The 20,997-nt window shown below is 38.0% G+C and overlaps 2 protein-coding genes across 2 annotated transcripts; both read left to right on the top strand.

Annotated features, from left to right (window-relative positions):
* The first annotated feature begins 227 nt into the window (after positions 1-227).
* LOC135470374 (ruvB-like 1) lies at positions 228-8,327 on the top strand. Its single transcript, XM_064749276.1, has 10 exons — positions 228-450; positions 2,562-2,648; positions 3,911-4,127; positions 4,396-4,553; positions 4,670-4,819; positions 5,158-5,221; positions 5,884-6,082; positions 6,287-6,389; positions 6,730-6,821; positions 7,302-8,327. Exons 1-10 carry the CDS (start codon positions 310-312, stop codon positions 7,459-7,461), a joined length of 1,371 nt encoding a protein of 456 aa, XP_064605346.1. The 5' UTR covers positions 228-309; the 3' UTR covers positions 7,462-8,327.
* Positions 8,328-12,078: 3,751 nt separating this feature from the next.
* LOC135470095 (uncharacterized) lies at positions 12,079-20,751 on the top strand. Its single transcript, XM_064748843.1, has 2 exons — positions 12,079-13,016; positions 16,517-20,751. The coding sequence occupies exons 1-2, from the start codon at positions 12,638-12,640 to the stop codon at positions 17,416-17,418; spliced, it is 1,281 nt and encodes a 426-aa protein (XP_064604913.1). The 5' UTR covers positions 12,079-12,637; the 3' UTR covers positions 17,419-20,751.
* The last annotated feature ends 246 nt before the right edge of the window (positions 20,752-20,997 follow it).

The raw sequence follows: 20,997 nt of genomic DNA, 5'->3' as shown, positions 1-20,997 counted from the left end.
GTCCGGACATGAGCAACCATGTCGTAAAACCACTACAGGCGCATATTTTTCAATACATTTGAACTTATATTTAAGTTTTATTGACAAAATCACAAACTGCTTTGGTGTGTTTAAAATATTCAACGTTTTAACGTTGAATACCAACATATTTTGTAAACACTAATGTCGCAAATCGGTGCCTAACTCACTTACGTTATCCACAGCTCACGCGGAGAAGATTTGTAACATTTGAGGGAATAAGCACATGTTTACAGAAGTGTTTGTTTCTCGGCGCTTGGTTTAGCAGTTTGACAGTTGAAAGAACTCAGTATGAAGATCGAAGAAGTGAAAAGCACATCGAAGACTCAGAGGATTGCATCTCATAGCCATATTAAGGGTTTAGGACTGGACGAAAATGGCTATGCAATTCAGTCTGCTGCCGGTTTGGTGGGACAAGAACTTGCGCGAGAGGTAAAGTTAACTTTCACGCGTCAAACGCTAAGAGACGTGAATCTGGTAAATTAAGCTGAAGGACTGACGTTTTCACATTAAGATATTTACTTGTTAAGTGAAGTACTGATAGATACATTATGTACGTATGTAATAGTGCCCAACTAAGTTCGTTAGTAAATAAGGCCTATGACTTTGGGTTAACTTATCAAAACGTCTAAGTTCTTAGATACCGAGTGAAGGGTACCCAAATATATGTAGTGTTGGTGATAGTTACTTCATCTAGCCCTTTCTTTTAATGGCGTCACTGAGTTCAAGTCCAGCTCATGCTGGTTTCCTCTCTGGCCATAAGTGGCAAGGTTTTCCAACAACCTGTGGATGGTCGTCTGTTTCCCCCGGGCTCTGCCCGGTTTCCTCCCACCATAATGCTGGAGGCCTGACAACAAGGAATTCTTCATATATATTCTGGATAGCTTGAAATGTGCTCTCTGTGGCTCTTTTGCGTTGATAAATGTCCAGGCAGTTGTTTTAGTGTTATGTTCACTAATGTTTAGTCTCAAATCCAGGGTTTTATAGTTGTTGGTCTATCATTCTTGTGTTCAGGCCGTCCCTTTTATAAATAAAGTGTAAATAAAGATATGCTTAGGCGACTCTTACATTTTCTGGAGCATATGAGAACAGTCATGGCCACTTGCCCTTCACTATGGTGACGGCAGGAAGCACGTTAAATTGCCATAATGTATATATGCATGTTTGTAAAATAGCAAACTCAGTAGTGATACATGTACATATCAGTTTCATTATTTGAGGCTGAATATGAAGTCGGACAAAAACATGGATACAGCCACTTAGTTCTTTTTCTCCCCCTATGTACTCTCCCCAATATATAAGCACATCTGACCAACTGTGAACAACAATCCATAAACTACCAGGCAAAACTGTCCTAGCAGAAGAAATAGCTACATGTGGAAAGCTTGCATTCCAGGATGTGGGTAAATGAAAACTATTAGCTGTTAATGTCATAATGGCTGCTTTGATGATCATGCAACTTCTACATATGCATGTAGCTTATTATCTAGTATTACTTTATACTGAGCCTTATAAACAGCACTGGAGTCCTTCAGTGGAGCAAGATGTGAACATTTTCAAGACTTAACAGGGGAGGAATCGTGCTCGCTGAGTTACAACAGGAGTGTGAACAACTGTCACTGAATGGTGTTTATTACCACTGTAATGGTGTTTAATCCCAAACATGATACTCCCCATAGGGTCTTCATGACTTGTCTTAAGACAACAGTGTGTACAAGGCATCATGGGGTATTGTTGCCTAATAAGGATGTGAAATTAAAAAGAAGAATTAAGTGCTGGTCCAAAAATTAATTTACATGCACTAAATTTATACAGCAAACAGCAAAATTTATTTGTAGGAAAGATCTATTTAATGAACTACTATAAACTTTGACCAACAATCAGATTTGTTGCCTGTACAGTGAAGGAAATTATACAACAAAACTGATGAAATATTTGGAATAATTGCAGGTGCACAGTCAAATGAATATGTACACTGTATGTATGCATCCCATTTTCAAAAGAGCGGTGGAAATCTGTCCTGCAACAAGGAGGCACATTACATGCACCCTAAGGATTCCTTCGTCGTCATATGACTGAAAATTTGTTGAGTACGACGTTAAACCCCAAGCACTCACTCATCAAGGGATCGTGCAGGCCTTTTGTCAGAAACACACCGTATTCAAAGTCCACGTGTCTTTGAAAACTTTAAACAGCATTAAAATGGGATGAAAATGCAAGGGCAAGGGTTTTGTTCTTTGGATAAGTAAATGTAGATTGGTAACAGTGGTCAGCTGTGTGAAAAGGAGTCTTAAATAATAATATCTGATATTAACTAAGTGTACATAAATTTACCAAATACCACACAGTTTTTCTTTAAACATGGTGGTATGAAACTCTTTGACACAACTCAGAGCTTTGGTAAATTCCTCTTAGCATGACTTTGATGAATGCATGATCATTGATTATGTAATGAGGAATAAACATAGATAATTCCTCTGCTTAACACATTGCATGATTTCAACATGTGGCCAATCACAACTAACATTACCATTACATTGTAGGCTGCTGGTGTTATTGTGGAGTTGATCAAGTCAAGAAAGATGGCTGGCAGAGCTGTACTTCTGGCAGGACCACCAGGGACAGGAAAGGTAAGTGTCAGTGCAGAATGTACTTTGTCCATAATCAGATGGTAATATATCACAGGAGAACACTACTCTTAATAAGCATCTAAGAGTATACGACAATATCTTTGTATAACTAAGGACATGCAGCTATAGCCATTGCCTAATGAGAATACTTTGTCTTTCAAAAGTCTTTCATGAGTAAAAATGTAGAATTTGTCATTCATGTAACTGTTTTTTGTGCGATACTGTGGAGTACTTTATTTTCCCGTGGAACTAATTTTCACGGATTTCGCGGTCAATAATTTACCCCGAAAAATAATTCCAGTAAAAAAAAATATTCAGTATTGAATCACATACTACAGGTAGTAGAAATAATGAAGTGTAATCATTCCCAGGGTGACGTGTGTGCTAAGAAGGCCCAACAGGCCAGCTAAATTTTTTAACAGCAGGGAAGCCAAATTATGGTTTAAATATATACAAATGCTGGTGCTAAGGCTTGGTGGGTATAACACAAAGTGGGAGTTTATATGTCTTTAGTTTGATCAATCTTCGCTATACCCATAAAGTGAAAGAATAGTAGATACCAGCAGGTGCGGGCTTCTAATGAATGTCGCTCTAATACATACTATCCCATTGGCTGCCTCTCTCCTGTGGTCCTATGAGTGAGCTTCTAACAAACTGTTAAGTGTGTACAACAACACAATGGCTGTTTGACAGCTATTGCAATGTTTGTGGTTTGTGACCTGCTACAGAGGACTATTAAAACTGAAAACAATGCAAAACCACTTTGCCAGGTGTTTATAAAGTGCTGATCAATGATTTGAAAAGAAGTGACACCTGTTTGAGTACTGCTCACGGTAGGTGTGAAGGATCTTACGTTGTGATAACCCATCCCCCAGTGTTTTAATCTCTGATCCAGATTACGAGGATTAGCAATACCGCAGGAAACAAAGGAGGATTAAAGCCACCCATGATGATACATGTTTGACGTGCTTGAATAATATCGGCCATATAATATCTGGGAAGATTTTAAGATTTGTTTTTCAGTATTCTCTTAAATATGCGCAAATTAATTCCTTCGAATATATTTTTTGAGGAAATCCGCGAAAATAAATTCCAGTTAATAATAAGTACTTTACAGTATTCTGTAAAAATAAGATTTAACTGACACACATGCTCATTTTCTTTCAGATTTCGAACTTTTCCACCTCTCCCCAAACATCCAAAACATTAAACTCTTTCAACCACAAATCCTAATTTGTTTTACATGTAATTTGTTTTTATAGACTGCAATTGCACTGGCTATTGCACAAGAATTGGGTAGCAAGGTGCCATTTTGTCCCATGGTTGGAAGTGAAGTGTATTCCTCTGAAATTAAGAAGACTGAAGTGTTGATGGAAAACTTCAGACGAGCCATTGGACTTAGGATAAAGGAAACTAAAGAGGTTTATGAAGGGGAGGTGACTGAGCTAACCCCAACTGAGACAGAAAATCCAATGGGAGGTACACATATCAATACATTTGATGAAAGAGATTAATACTTTTGCTTGTACAGTGGAGTATGGTCACAAGAGCAAGCACTGTTCTTAACAGAATTTATAATGGACAACATTTGGATAGATTCAAAGACAGGATAGCGTAAAAATAAGAGGTGTTGCCTCTTGTAAGATGATTGTGCGTGTTGTTTAAGGATATTTATTTTCGTTTTGAGTGTCTGCAGCTATTACTAGAATTTGTGATGTGTATTTAGATTGTGATGTGCTTGTTTCAGGTTATGGTAAAACTGTGAGCCATGTTGTAATAGGGCTGAAGACAGCTAAAGGCACGAAACAGCTGAAACTAGACCCATCTATTTATGAAAGTCTCCAACGAGAAAAAGTGGAAATTGGGGATGTCATTTATATCGAGGCCAACAGTGGGGCAGTGAAGGTAGGACAGAAATCCAGCTGCATCCCAAACATTTGCTTATAACCACAGTTTGTTAAATGCCATAAGCTGCTAATCATTTTGGTCAGTGAGGAACATTACATCTTTTCTGATTACAGAGACAAGGAAGGTCAGATACTTATGCCACAGAGTTCGACCTGGAAGCAGAGGAATATGTACCACTTCCCAAAGGGGATGTCCACAAGAAGAAAGAAGTTATACAAGATGTGACATTGCATGACCTTGATGTGGCTAATGCAAGACCACAAGTAATGTTGTCTCCTCAAGAATATTTGTATACATGTACACCTGTAACTAGCTTATCCTAGTTCATTGCCTTAATTGCCTGAAATTGAGAAAAAGTTGCATTATGGTCTGTTACATTCAACAAGTAAATGCAATAAAGAATCTTTATTTTTGTTAGTGCTATGAGTGTATCCAGTGAACTCTCACAGGTGATCTTAAACCTTCGTGGAAAATAAAGGTTGCCCTTAACTTTGGATTTCCCTATGATTTATACCTTTTTGGTGCTTTATTTAACATATTAAATGCTCAAGAGAGGGTTAGTTTGCAGTATTCCATTTCAAATTTAAGCTGTTTGTTGCAGGGAGGCCAAGATATAATGTCAATGATGGGGCAACTGATGAAGCCGAAAAAAACAGAAATTACAGGTTAGTCATATTTTTAATAGGGAAAATTGTCTTGAAAGAAGTGGCAGCTCTGATTACATGATCAAGGTGTTTTATTTGTTTTCCATCTATGTCGTAAATTTAATGATTTAGCACGAATTAAGTCATCAGTCTCCTTGTTACATTGAATTTTAGCTAGCCTTATGAAGTAAGGAGAGGTATTCTGAGAGGGACATCAGATGCTGTCGGTTTTGGGGTTGGCGTCCAGTTTGGTTAAAATTTTTGGCCCATAACAGGGTTGTCATGACCGCCAATAGTACACAGATAGCCAATCATCGGTACTGATTTGCATATCAAAGACCAAGGAAGCCTTTTACCTCATACCTTAACCTTTTGCTTACCTGTTCACAGGGTTGCAATTTCCTCCCATAGAACATGAATTGCCAACAGCAGTTTGAGATTTGCATATCAAAGAGCCCTGTGGTAAATTTGTGCACTAACTCCCCACAGAGTCTTTACCACCACAGTGATTTAGAACTCCTTGTGATGTCACTGCTCTGAAATCCTTACGCATATGATAAACAGTCATAGCTGTGACAATATAATAATTTTCTTGTTGATTTAATGGAAAGATCTTAGCACTATATAATTAGGGGATAACATCTGAATAACAACTCTATCCTGAATACATTTTCCAACTTCAGACAAGCTTCGCAAGGAGATTAACAAAGTTGTGAACAAGTACATTGACCAAGGCATTGCAGAGCTGGTACCTGGTGTCCTGTTTATTGACGAGGTTCACATGCTGGACATAGAATGCTTCACCTATCTCCACCGTGCCCTGGAGTCAACAATTGCACCCATTGTTATCTTTGCAACAAATCGGGGAAAGTGTACCATACGGTGAGTTTATTGAAAAATAGATATATAAATCTTCACAAAAAGTCAAGTGTACTTTGTATTGTAGTTGTTCTGGGGAACTGAATTGAGAATAGTGATATTGCTACATATATGAATAGTTCTACAGAAGTTAAATGACCTTCTATAATTTGGGTAATTGTCATATTATGTAATGTTAATGGGTTTTTTTTTTTTTGTTATTGACAGAGGAACAGAGGATATAGTGTCTCCACATGGTATTCCCTTAGATTTGTTGGACCGACTGATGATCATCCGAACGCTGCCTTATTCGCAGGAAGAAATGACCCAAGTAAGTCATGATTGGAATACAGATTGTCTTTTAAAGATGAACAGCATGGCAGTCATCGTTGTTTCAATGAAAGTCTGTAACCCCTGTTAATGATATTGTATATTGGGAGTGAAATCCAATTCTTACATATTAACGTTACTGCATTTTTTATGCAATACTCAAGGAACATTAATGTTATTCTGAGGAAAAGATTGCCTTTGTCAGCCTAAGCTGGTAAGATATTCTTTTGATTGCAATTATTGTCTTAAATAATAACTGCTAATTTCCACACTTTTGTTGAAGATCACTTAAGAGTGAAAATTCAAATTTTAGGGTAAATTTATCTCCTGTATTTGACCAGGTGTTGCGAATTCGGGCTCAGACTGAGGGAATACAGATCAGTGAAGAGTCATTGCTGCAGCTGGGAGAGGCAGGTGTGAAAACCACATTAAGGTATGCAGACATGCTAAATCTTGTGTTGCTGATTGTTTGGTTTGTTTTACATTTTGAGAAAACTTTGAGACAGTGTAAAATGACAAAAACTTCTTCAGCACAGTCTGTGTTTCTGCACTTGAAGATTTGTTTCAGAAAATAAACAGAGCTAGTCTTGCCAGTGTTGATTCAGATCTCATTGGTAATATTTGGCTGAGGCTTCATGCTGTGAACTTTATGAACTTGATCTTTTGCGACCACCAATTCAGGAGTTCAGTGTAAAAAATAATTGCCAATCATGATGTTTTCAGAGGATTATTCCCATTAAATATAAGTTCTCATCTTACCTAAATAGTGACTTATTTGACATGTGATAGGTCATCTCTCAAATGCAAGCAAGTCCACTTTGAGGTACATGTACCAAATGTTACCAACTGTTAATTTTATTTCCAGTACTGTATCACAAAACATCTTCAGCCATTTGTGTCATTTTATTCTCAGGTATGCTGTCCAATTACTTACCCCATCGAACATTTTAGCAAGGATCAATGGGAAGGAAGCCATTGGCAAGGAGGAAATAGAGGAGATCAATCAGCTGTTTTTCGATGCCAAGTCCTCAGCAAAAATTCTAGCAGATCAGCAGGATAAATATATGAAATAGTAACATGGTGAAGCCGATATATTATTGACAACCAGAAGACTTCATTTGTGCCATGTTGTAAACAGCTGTTTTGAAGACAACTGCTTGACTCTTATGCTATTCAGGATATCACATCAGAATTAAATATCCTGAACACCATATCCTAGCATCTTCTAGAGAGCAAGTGTTCGAAAGACATCTTCATTACCTTTCATCTTTACATACACTTCAGAAAACTGAATGCATTTGAACAGTATTTATGGAAATGTCTTCATTCCCGTATAAGATTTGTCCTGATGTGTTCAATGTGTTTATTGTTGTTTTGGGCTTATTTGCCGAAAACTCTCTTAGCCCGAGATCACCTTAGCCAGCACAGCAATGTTAACACGGTAATAAATACGTTGTATCGCATAGACAGATGCATTGGTGAGGGTACAAAGTGGTTTACAAAACGTTAAGGGGAGATAACTCAGGTGAATACCGGTGGGCCACGTGTCGAGGTGAACAGTGTTCTGCTTGTGCTCACGTATCGACCTGTTAGTTCATGGGATCTAAATTATTAAAGTGAATTACTACTTGTGCCAACAAAGTCCTGTAACAAGCGTGCCAGTGTTGAAGAAAAAGGTTGAAGTATAATTTCTGCTCCCTAAAATTACAGCAATAACACCATGCAGACAAAATATGAATTAGATGTACACCGTAATATTAAATTGTTTTGAGGAATAAGATATTGCTATGCTACTTGACTTCCAATTCAGACATTATATGTGAGTAATAATCCATGTTCATGAAGTCTTAAACAATATTGCTCGCTCATTGTTTGTACAGCTGATAGATCTGATTCTTTTGTGTTGTCTTCATGGTTAAATCAACATAAATCCATTCATTTTCGTACTGAAACTTTGCCTTTTGTGTGTTTATGTTGTGAAAGTGTAAGGGTGTTCATACTTCTGTAAAGAGATGATGAATATTTTATTATTTCATCAGTCGCTGTGAGCTCAAGTCCAGCTCATGCTGCCTTCATCTCCGATGGTCATCGGTTTCCCCCAGGCTGTGCCCAGTTTCCTCCCACCATAATGCTGGCCGCAGCCGTATAAGTGAAATATTCTTGAGAACGGCGTCAAACACCAATCAAATAAATAAATAAATAATTATTTCATTGGAGTTGTACGCCATACTTAAAAATATTTCCTGAGTGTGGCATTAAACAACTATCAAATCAAATGTTCTAGGTCAAGTTTGTATGAAGTTGTAAGGGAAATCAAAGCTCTTACAGGATTCCCCCACACAAAAACCTGACCACGGCCATAAATGAAGTATTCTAGAGTACCCGATTGAACTGCAATGAAATAATTAATTCTAACATACATGAAGGAATGTATCCACATGGGAATTATCTACTTTACACACAATCATTCCTCCTCAAAATGTTTCAAAATTATTTAGTTGGTGAAATTATTATGTAAATAGAAGGATCGAGCGTATACTGCTGTCAATTTGTGGCATACTAGTACCCGTAGAGACAGGATGCGTTGAACAGAATGGGTAAAGTTTTGCCAGTGTTTATCAAGTTTCATTGTTGAACAGAATGGGTAGTCACTTTTCACATACTTTTACCACTACGCTTCGTCTATGTATTTCGTATAATCGGTCACCGTGATGAAATGCTTGGTGCTTTATATTCTTTCTACCAAAGAGTAGAATTGATACACCAGTATGAATCCCCATGAATTGTGGTGAAACAAATGAGGCCTGTGTTGACTGGGTGAATCCGTTTTTCGTGTTGAATTGGATGGCATAACGGCTCCCGTGATAAATATATAGTATGTGTTTTATCTGCCTAGTAATTTAAGAACGATCACTGAACATGCAGAAAAGTGTCTACAAAGCAGAATTCAACTATTAAATACAAAATATAGAATTTGATAACGTAAATGTTTAAGGGTTCAAAAAAGTTGTTTATTCAGTGTAATTTAGAGGGGCCCCCGTGGCTCAGTCGGTTAGCGTAGAGTAATAACACAGAAGCCTTCTCACCAATGCAGTCTCCATGAGTTTAATTCCAGCTCATGCTGGTTTCCTCTCTGGCCGTACGTGGGAAGATCTGACAGCTACCTGCGGATGGTTGTTTCCCTCGGGCTCTGCCCATTTGTTTTTCCCACCATAATGCTGGCCGCCGTCGTATAGGTGAAATATTCTTGAGTACGGCATAAAACACCAAATAAGTAAATAAATAAGGGGTAATTTAATTGCTTTTTTCCCCTCGGATATTAATAGGGATATCCTATTTTAGGGCTATCCTATAAATTTTGAGTTCAACATTTTGTGGTTGTGACAATTTCTCATGGCCACATGATACCTTTTTGTTTCTGTCTAATCAGTTTCTTTTTATGTTAATTATCTTACTTTTTCCCCCCTGTTTTCATATGTAATGGATTTTGTTAAGAATTCTGTCTAAAATAACGACACTAAAAATATTGTCAATTCGAGTTAAATGTAAATAGAAATACAATTTGCAGTATACATTTACATGTATATATATTTTGACATTATCCGTTACTACTATATAGACACATATCGTCTTGTTCACGAAAATCAATTATCCGAGTCCACACGATGGAGAATAACTGATAGCGGATAAAGTCTCAACTATTTCTATTTCACGTTCGTGCTGTCGGACCTAATTACGCGTGAATCAAGGCGACATGCATATAGACATAAGCTTTATGCATGCATGGTTGCTCGAGAACTCGTCGTGAGCAGACTTCGCCTGATTAAGTTTTGCATTAACACAAAATTAATTGATTTCAGATGGTGCTAGTTTATAGTAACTTATAACAAATAAATATAACATGTAACGATATCGGCATGTTTGCTTTATTTGTATGAGTAGTGTATATGCATGTATGCATTTTTGGACACTCCTTTTTCACGCCATGGCGGATCAGACCCTTGACTCGAATTCAGTTCTCGCTGGTTAATTATTTAGAAATCCTATACATACATTTTAATTTATATATATTTCCCACTTGGAAAAGGGGCATCTCAACACGGAAGGGCGAAGGTCATGGAATGTACTGAACCTCCGTATAGCCTGAGAGAGACATTGAAAATCAATTTCAGGTGAATAAAAGCGTGAAATGTTAATAATGATTCAAGTTTCAATATACATTGATGCAATGCGTGTAGATCGATATATTCCAAAGCCAAACATTTTATCTTTAAGACTACTTTATCCACCTATTCGTTTATATTTATATCATTTATTATGAAGACTAATTAGGGCGGGTGATGGATTGGGAGGGGGCAAACATATCCCGCTATGATACCCCCCCCCCCCCCGCACCGTCCTAACTCCCGGTCCCAATGCAATGAGGGAAAAGCTAAAACATATACATGCATGTAACACGCATGCATTACAGTTTTTTTCTCTTTTTTTTGTGGTGTGTATATGATCGATGCATGCACATAAGAGATGGTTACAAAAACGTAAGTTGGGTAGACTAGACCTTTACACCTTTTAATGCGATATGCATGGGATATACTAACGTAATTCCATATAAGAATGATCACCATGCATGTTTTGTTGACAAACCATGCAAAATCTTCATCTATATGGCATGCTATACAGTTATATAGGCCTACCCAACTTTTGTTTTGTCTATAGGCGTGTCACACGCCGAAGGTCACACAGGCCGTGTAAACTATAGGCTATATACATAATATATATTTATATGCTCTAATATGCGTTGTCTTCGGCCTGACTTCCACCAGTATCCATGCATGCCATATATATACCACATGCAAGTGGAAGAGTTCACCAGAGAGAGGACACTCTAATTCATGTGGACACTATGCTGTTTTCCCCGTACTTTTATGGCTGTAGCCTACTAAAATTATATAAGTGTTGTTTACACTGTACGTGGGTCCGACACGCTTGCATAGGTATGCCTGTGTGTTGTATACGCTAATATATAATCTGTTACGCATGTACATGCAGACACAATATATAGGGGAAAATTAAAGAATAAAACGAAAGTAAAAATCTGAATCTTATGAGCAAATAAATAAACTAATTAAGGATCACAAATAAAACGATTTAAACAAGCACCTGTTATTTAACATTGATGAATGTGAAATACTTTGCAGTTCATGGCTAGTTGTCGAGCAACTAAATCGTTCCCAACACAACCCTCGGGCTAACACCTTTAAAGCTGCTCAGCTCAGCTTTATGTATCATCTCCCCATTTATTATACATTAAAATGTAGGTTCTGTCGTGTTGTATATGGCCACTGCTTTAATCTTTTGTGCGCAGGACGCAAGCTTTTCAAATCTAAGTGTAACTTTTAAACTGTATCCTATCCCGAGTATGTACCGGTACATAAAGACCCCTTCCATGTATACAACAAATAGGGTACCGACACAGTAGCATATATACATGTGCACCCGTCCGTGGCATGATCAACGGCTGTTATACACTGATACCGACCCCGAGCAGGTAGTTAGGCTACCATTCGTCAGGTACCGCATTAGTTCAGTGCATGTCGGAAGACAAGTGCGTGCAGGTCTGTGTTGAGCTATCGACTGCTCTGCATGTGTGTAAACCAGGTCATCACAACTAGCGCATGATTGATCAATAGACAACATGTCTGCCGGATGCCGACATATCGTGGCAAGTGGTAACTCAGAATTAGCCTTACGAAGCAGCTTCCCGGCATACTAGCCACCGAGTAACACGCTGGACTGTCTGATGGTTTACGTACGAAGCCTGTACATCAAATATTCTGGTAATAGGGAGCAGTGGACGAGATTTTGTGAGTGGAATTTGCATAGGGGCCTGTGTGTTTCGTCGAGTTGCCGTGACGTGTGAGCTGTACAGTTATTCCATGCCGCCGACCCAGGCCTACGTATACGGCACGAGCGCAGTTAACCAGCGAAGCCTTCGATGACAGATAGGCCTACAGTACAGTGCAGTTCCATCAGCATTCGTCGACAGATGACTGCCTACCGATGACTCATTTAAGGTTTGCTGTAATTTGACTCAATGCCGATTTTATGGAGTGATTATTGGATATTTTGGAGAACAGTGGGGCTAGGTCGAGCCGCTGTGGTCTGTTCCTGTGTAGTGTGCAGAAAACAGAAGGGGCCACGGCCGGAGTTGGCGTTGTCGGTGGTTGTTTACAACAAACAGTCGTGATCATGCCGCAGTATTTGCTCCTTTCCCCGGATGAAATAGTCGGGGAATATGTGGATGGAGACCTTCGGGGTGGTGGGGATGTGTTGGATACTGGGGTGACTGTTGAGGAAGCTGTCCAGGGTGTTTTGGACGGCACACTAGGACCAGAGGACATTCCCATGGTTGAAGTAGAAAGACACTCCGGCCAGTGGTATTGCATCGATAACCGCCCCTTAGCCGTTTTCCGTCGACTCCACCAGGTGGGGCAATGTAAAAGGATCAAGGTGAAGGTTGTCCAACGGCGAGGTCAAGGCCATGGAGATTTAGCAGACGAATTTAATGACCTAACAATCACAGTTGGTAAAAGAGGAAACAGGACTGTTGCAGTGCAGCGCGAAGAAGGTTGTCTCTCTTGTACAGATTAGTTTATTTTCACGCAGGTCATTTCTTAAGTAACCTGGGATCTGAGATGGGCTAAATGTTTATTGATCAAATGTAAATTGTAATTTGTGAACTACCATTACCTTGCACTGTACAATTACGCAGTAGATGAAAATTTTCATGAATTTTTCTTTGCAAGGTGATGATTTACAAATAACATACAAATCTGACCAATTTCCACCAGGTATGACGCACAAACCACAACTATAATGCACAATATCATTTGATTAGAAAAGCAAAGCTCAACAACATAAGTATGCCTGGATTCATGTTGCCCTGAAAAATGCTTTTTATGGAATTTAAAGTGAAGATTTCCAGGCGTTTTAAAACCTGGAATTCTTGTGCAGGTCATTTAATTTCTTTATAACAACTGGAAACAGGTTAGAACATTGTTCATAAACTGCTAGTTGTAAGTTTCAGATCTTCGACTTTTAAGTGGGGCAAATGTTCATTTTGTTGTTATATGTCATATTCGATTGATAGCAATGCAAAATATGTGCAAGAGGTTAAGAGATGAAATGTCTTGCCAAAAACTGGAAAGCACTAAATAGTCCTGAGGGTCAGTGAACTGGTGATGAAAGTCATGGAATTGTCTCTAAAAAGTTCGGGGAAAGTTATGGAATTTATCAAGTATCGGGCTGCATGAAGTCATGGAATTGTCTCTAAAAAGTTCGGGGAAAGTTATGGAATTATCAAGTATCATGCTGCATGAACCCTGAAATAGTATTCTAATAAAATTAAAATGATGTAGTAGTGCCTGTGTAGTCGTGGTTGTGTGTTGTGGAAATTACACTGTTGGTACCATGACAAATACAAATGATTGTCCTGACATACAAATGGGAGATTCAGAGTGTTTATCTTAGTATGCTGAAAGGCACACTGGGACAGCCACATTGATGTCATTGAATATCTAAGGCTAAACTTTCCAAGGGTAACTTTAATCCATGGACTCATTTGATAAGATTACACTTTAAAAATGGTACTTATTGTTGCCTCACTTGACTCTCAGCAGTGAGAGATTAGAGCAAGGAAATGGGCCTGGTTGGCATGGTGTCAGCATGATGTGACTGTGTGGTGTGTCATGTCTGCTGTTTTCGGCATGATACATCAGTGGCAGCATCACTTTGGCGGCGTGGTCTCACCCAGCCACAAGAAGACACGGGATATGTACATACACCTAATGATACCTCGTCGTCACATGACTGTAAACTTGTCAAGCACAACATAAAACCCCAAGCATATAATACATGCAAACATACATTTGGATATCAATGACTTTATCAGTGCCTCCAAAATAACAACTTTTGGGGTTCAGGAATGTGAACCAATGTGTTGAACAGTTGAACATCTTCACCTAGAACATACAACAAAAACATTTTAAGGGCAATGAGTGGGAAGCCATGAGTAGCCAGAAATATATGTGATGACAATGAAAAGGTCACTACAGGATGCCATGGGATACGTGTATCAACATTTGTGAAACCTAGATAGGCTTACTATAGAAAATATTCATACATATTGTACATTCATACACTTAAACACCTTTTTTCTTTTGCATTCTGGAGCAAAATTTCACTCCTTTCTCAGCTATGACTCCCTTCCTTTTCTTGCCCTTGACATAAAGCACAGTTCTGTGAACACATTCACTGCAAGATTAAATACCCCATGCAACTTTCTCCCAGATATACCGTTATGAAAATCAGTCAGTATCAGGATGAGGTTTTGTATGAAATTCAGACAGTAAATAGCTTATGATCACCCTGTTAACTAAAAAAGTCGTCTTAGCGACTGAATTTTGAACTAGATAAATATGTGAAGCGCTACATGTTATAGTATAGATTCTGCCCCTTGTCCCCTTCGTGTAATACAAGCTTCATAGAACTTTGAAACACATCTGCATGTTGTCTAGCCTACTTGACAAACCAAACAACAGAAGCTGACCTATAATTTCGTCTACGACTAAATTTTTATTTTTTCATTTTGCCTAGTTTTGAGTGTTCTGTTATTGATCTTTGAGGTGTTTTGAGATTTTTTTTCGCTTGGAAAGCGAGGGTTCTGCTCTTGAAAAAATTTAACTTTCACCTCCAAAAGTAATATTTTTGTTACCTTTGTTAACCACTAAAATGCACTTTTGGGGAAAGTGCATTAGTCATGATACATATATATTTCATGTAATAGCGTTTTTAGTCTAGTGACCGTATTTACTTTCTACTCAACACCTGGTGTTACTGCCTATTAAGAAAGGCTTTATTAAATCAATGTTACCGACCATCAAAATAGGCATTAAGTAAGTGTCAGCCATTGGGACTTTTTTGATGTATGCACATAATATTGTTAACATCTGTATGTAATAGATATAAGTGACCAAAAGTTCAAAGTTTTTCTTGCTCTAATATTCCATGATGTTGATTAGCAAACAAAACATACCTGGATATTTTGAGTGTTGCATTAAACTTGCTTATGACCCTGGTCACTGGAGATACTCATAAATTTAACCCATAAGTCTTAAGCTCACCAACTTTATTCCCTTGATTGCATTACACAACCAGTTTTCATCCGCAAAGTAGTCATTTGTGACATGCTGCCAAGCAGAATTCTACTGAACAAAATATGTCAAAAGACTTTTATCACATAGTTGGCTCAGTACACTGGTATTGGTATGGTTGTATCAAACAGTGTTGGTAGGATGCCAGCTATATTTGTATGATTTTGAATAGTTTGCCAATCTTGGACCGACTTCTGATAAACCATAGACCACCGTGACAGAGACCTTGAATTGAAAATCTTAACAACTATTTGTTGTGGCACATATCACATTTGAAAAATGGTTACAGGGCAAGTAGGAAAGAACCTTGGGTACATAATATATATATATGTGTGTATATGATGACCAAGTCAGTTTTGAAAGCTCTCATTGTTAAAATGAAAAACAAGGTATGTCATCCTAGACAAGTTAGTAAAAGGAGAGTTTGAATATTAACAGATATTTTGACACGTTACCAATATCAAAACAAAACAGTGGCACTGTACTCTGTTGAACCAAGTCTGGTCTGAATGTTGTGAGCTCAGATTTGTGCTGAACTGTCAGAGTCTCTCTTTGTTTTTGCATTGTTTCAAATCTCTGTATACATTATGGCATCCTATCTGACAAAATTAGAAACAATGTAATGTCCACAATGACTTGATACAGTATTTTGGAGCTTTATTTTGGTGGTAGTGGCTATAATTTCTGAATCAGGTGCTAAGAACGTCTTGTCAGAGTGACCCTCAGATTTTGTTATTTGGAATTCAGATATGCTTTGGTTTATTGTTTTTAGTACTAAATGTTTGTACATGTACATGTAAGTCTAAATTCTGACAAATATCAGTGTCACCAAATCTTGAGTTAAGTGCAGTGTCATTCTTTGTAATAATTTTAATCAGTGACTGTGAGAGTGAAGGATTGCTTTTTGTAATTCCAGAAAATGGATGTAAAGCTGGGTCAGAAGAATGTGAGTCTAGCGAGGGTGGGAGGAGAAGCCAAGATGATCACAGCATCAGCAGAGGTAGATCCGAGAGGCCGACAAGCTCGCTGGGGAAAACAGCAATGAGCAAGAGTTTACCATCAAGGCGCAATACTGCCTTGAGCACTGTACAGCCCACAACTGCATCGCCCTCAACCCGCCGCTCCCTGCTCCACAGCAAGAGCACGGAGGCTCAGAATGGCCACAGTTCTCATCGCCCAATAGCGAATCATTCAATGCCGTCCAGGACAAGCATCAAAACTGATATCAAAACACAACCATTTGTGCGATATGGATCAGGCAGAGGCACAACAAACTCTAGCTTTGTACGTGCAGGCTCTGGCCGAGGTGTGGGCATCATTTCTTCCTTCGTTCGGTCGGGGTCTGGGCGTGGGAATGGAGTTGGTTCTAATTTTGTACGGTCAGGATCAGAAAGAGCACCGTCCGTCAATTCTAACTATAATAATAGATCGGCTAAATCAGCTACAAGTACATCGCGTGGGAGCACAGCCACAGGCCGTCTGAGCTCTGCGAGTTTCGGAGGCGGGGAGCGCAAACAACCTCCCCCTAAGAGCAGTAAAGTAATGTACAACAGCCACAGTAGTACCAGCACAAGTAGTAGCAATGGCCCAGATGAGCCACGAACTCTCAGTGAGCAGGAAATGCAGCAAGGATCAGAATCAGATGATGAAATGCTGTTTGTGTTTGATGGACACGGGAACAGCCAGCGCCTGCCTATTGATATGCTGGCAAAAACAGATAGACATCTTAGAACGTTAAATCACCGCTGCTGGAAGTGCCGTAAGTACTTCCAATCAAAGCAGGAGTTGTGGATTCACAAAAGGCAGGTAGATCACTGACCAGGTGTGACTTGCCTTGGTTTATGTCAGCAGTGATGCACCTTTATATGCCATATGGAATCAGAACCTGACTTTAGCCGCTCTGATACCAGAGGGAACCTTGAAATGTTTGTTTGTATATTTTGATATACATTGCTTTAGCTGATTGCACAAGTGTGGCCAATGTGGCTTTATACATAGGAGTGCAGGTGACAAATGAGCGTGGGTATTCTTATATTTGCCTAGTGATATAAGAGACTTTCATGGCAAAATTAACTAAGGAAGACTTGACTTGTGATTTCAAGTACAGGTGCTGGATGCTTTCATTTGCTAAAGAAATGTCTGTCTTTTTTTCTAAGCCCCATGTATGATCATTTGTTTACATTTTCTCTCTTGTATATATGAACTCCTACGTAACCCTTTGTGCTTTTTCTGTCAATTTCATGCTAATATATTTCTCTCTGGGACTTGTGGATACTATCCATCTCCACTTACATGCACAGTGAGAAAAGAGACTTAACCGTTACAAGTAATAGTAGACCCCTTTTGGCATGTCTTTCTATCTTCACAGCTTAATAACTATTACTGAAGACAGGTAGAGAGGAATTTTCCATCAAGGAATCACAATAATTAAACACAGAAAACAAAGGGTCTTTTATCACAAAGGGATAATGATATCAAGGTCCATCATTCCAGGTGTAAGAAAGGTGATGGATTGGCAGAAATCGAAAGAACAACAATCAAGAATTAAGCATATCAGGAAGCATAACTTCAGATATTTTTCCCTGGTAAGGCTCTAGATTCACCGTAGATGGAATGTAATTATTGCTAATGTGTTGTTGAGCCATAATCATTCATTAATTCCAGTTTATTCACCAATTTCACAAGTACGCAGTACTGAATAGATGGGTAGAAGGGGTAGCTGATTAATTTAATGCCCAGTACAAAGATGTACATTTGGATATACACCAGTAACTTGAAGCCTGAAATTGAAATAGCGATAATGCACGGTTTCTAAATGCATATGGATTACTGTAAATGAAGATGAAGGCCATGTTGTTGGTAATTCTATCATTTTATATACACAATAGAGTGCATTTTTGATCCAGCAGGATTTACCTTGCACGTTGAGTATTAACATGTACATGCAGTTAGCTGACAAATGAATAAACCTTCCACAAACTGGCAGCGAAGTCATTTGCTTGAATGTTGACATTGTCAGGTATCAAAAGACACAGTTTACCAATTTATTAGTCAGATTACTGTTTGGTGTCTTTGTCAAATGAGCTTTATCAGTCATTATCAGACAGCTTCAGTTTTAATGTATTTTACAGTTGATCATATTTGGTTAAGCTTACTCCCCTGCCATACCTTGAAATACATGCGTGCATGAATCTTAAGAATTACATTTTCTTTGCTTAGTGCCTGTTTAAATTCTCACTGAAAAACTTGCTGGTCATCAGATTAGAAAGTTGCAGCAGATTGGGCTGAAATGATGTATTTGACTTGTACTTGTTCAGTAACTTACTGACTTAATAATGAATCTGGGAGTGTGGTTGAACAAACTTTTTCAGGCTGTGTTAAAATGAGCAGAAAAGACAAGAAAGATGGGAGAATTTGTAGATAATAATATAAAATCAGCAAAAAAAAAGTTTAGTAGATAAATAATGCACAGGTGAAATTTGATACTGTATATGTGGTTTTTAAACATGTGGAAAGCTACGTGTAGGTTTTCTCTGCATTTTTTACAAGTTATGTGTTTGTCTACTGCAAGTCTCATGCTTCTGCAGGTTGATACAAGTTGAAATGTTTCCTGCAAAGTTAAAGGGAGATCACTCTACTAACCAATGAAAAATGTGCATGCACTGTAGTGCTGCCTGAGCTTCAATGCGGTAGCTCTGGTAGGCTTAGAGACCATGGATGGATTATATGTGACAGTGCCAATATGCGAGCTAATAATGACATAATATGGAATTCAGTTCCAAGAATATTTCTAATTGCGTGTATGGCAGATGAGTCATAATTACATTTTTCTTAACTTACAAAAACAAAGACAAATTTTAAGAATGTATTTCTAATTTTGTAAGGCTTTGCATAATACCTGTAGACTGTCCCAGATGCACAACAGAATGTAATGCAAAGTTGAATACAGCATAATTTATAATATGTAGAAGGTATCAGTTAAAAAAAAAAAAGATGAAGTCTTGAACTTATTCACGCTGGGGTCAGTGTTCGCAGATATGCAAAAAAAAATTTGTAACGTGTTTTGGTTAACTTCCGCAAAAGAGACATAGCTTTGTAAACAACAAAGAGAAATTTTTCTGTAGACATGGGTATAAAACGTTTTAAAGATGAGACTTCATTTGTTGGTGGAAGACATCAAAGTAACTTTGCATGGAAAGGGTGCATGAATTATCCCACCTCACAATTGGTTGCAGCTGAAAAGCGTACTGTTCATTTTTGATAACTGAAAATCTTCTGTCATTTCAATATTGAGATTTATCAAAATTTGTTTGTCACCAACAGCAAGTTTCTATTCTTTTCTTTCTTTCTTTTTTTTTTTTTTAAAGCAACTTATGAATTTGGATGGTGGAAGACAAAATACAAAAGTATAAATTTGATAATAAATGTATATCTCCACAAATAGTGGACTGGTTAGATGTGAATGTTTGTTAAGGTATGAAGAATCTAACAACATATCAGTAGATGTGTAATGCCATGTTGAAATGTATCACCACTGTATCATACACTGAATGCTATGTGCATATGGTGTGTATGTAAAAGTTTTGTTATTTTGTTGATTTCCACTATCCTGGATGGTTTATCTAATATATTGGTTGGCAAATTATTACATCTGATAGTAACTAAAACATGTTGCAGTTTGAGTTTTTATGGCTTTAATATTCACTCCTTTTGTTTTTGATTATTCTAAAGGTCCCTTTTTAACAGAGCTTAAGTTTACCTGGAAATTGGCTGTGATCATATATGCTGTTTAAGATACTTGTATATATTTGTATGTTTCGCTTGTCACATAATCTCTACCACAGAGAAATAAATACAAGATTGAAATCAAAAGAAAACTCACTTGTTAGATTATGCATTGGTATTGCTTCTGAGAGAAAAGCTTTGTTGTCTCATGTTTGGAAATTTGTAATATGTCATTAGATGATTGTTTTATCAAATTTGTAAAATTAACATCTAATGGCATGTAATAGATCTCTCAGTATCAGACAAAAGAACACATGGAAATGGAGAGAATATCCATCAAAACGATATCAAAACTATAATATGAACGAAGTGAACTATAAGTGTTCTTTGGTATGGTACACATTAGCCGACAATATAAAAGTCTAAGTAGAGGAGAGTAGATTTGAGATCTGTTCCTTTCTTGAGAACACTGATCTGAAATCTTCCATTCAGTACCTTCGAACTTGGTTTTTCAGCCCATGCTGTCCTCAAGTCAACATACTAAATCTGTACTCTACAATGTCGTCGTTAACCAGTAAGCACGTTCAAGATCAATAAACGCAAGACCAATTCCTAAAACAACACAAACCACCAAAGAGTGAAGAAAGTGCATAGCGCATGAAAACTGGACTT

Source organism: Liolophura sinensis, chromosome 7 (assembly GCF_032854445.1).
Source record: "Liolophura sinensis isolate JHLJ2023 chromosome 7, CUHK_Ljap_v2, whole genome shotgun sequence".
NCBI classification, from domain to species: domain Eukaryota; kingdom Metazoa; phylum Mollusca; class Polyplacophora; order Chitonida; family Chitonidae; genus Liolophura; species Liolophura sinensis.
Note: the sequence above shows the minus strand (reverse complement) of the source record. Positions and strands in the feature narration are given on the sequence as shown.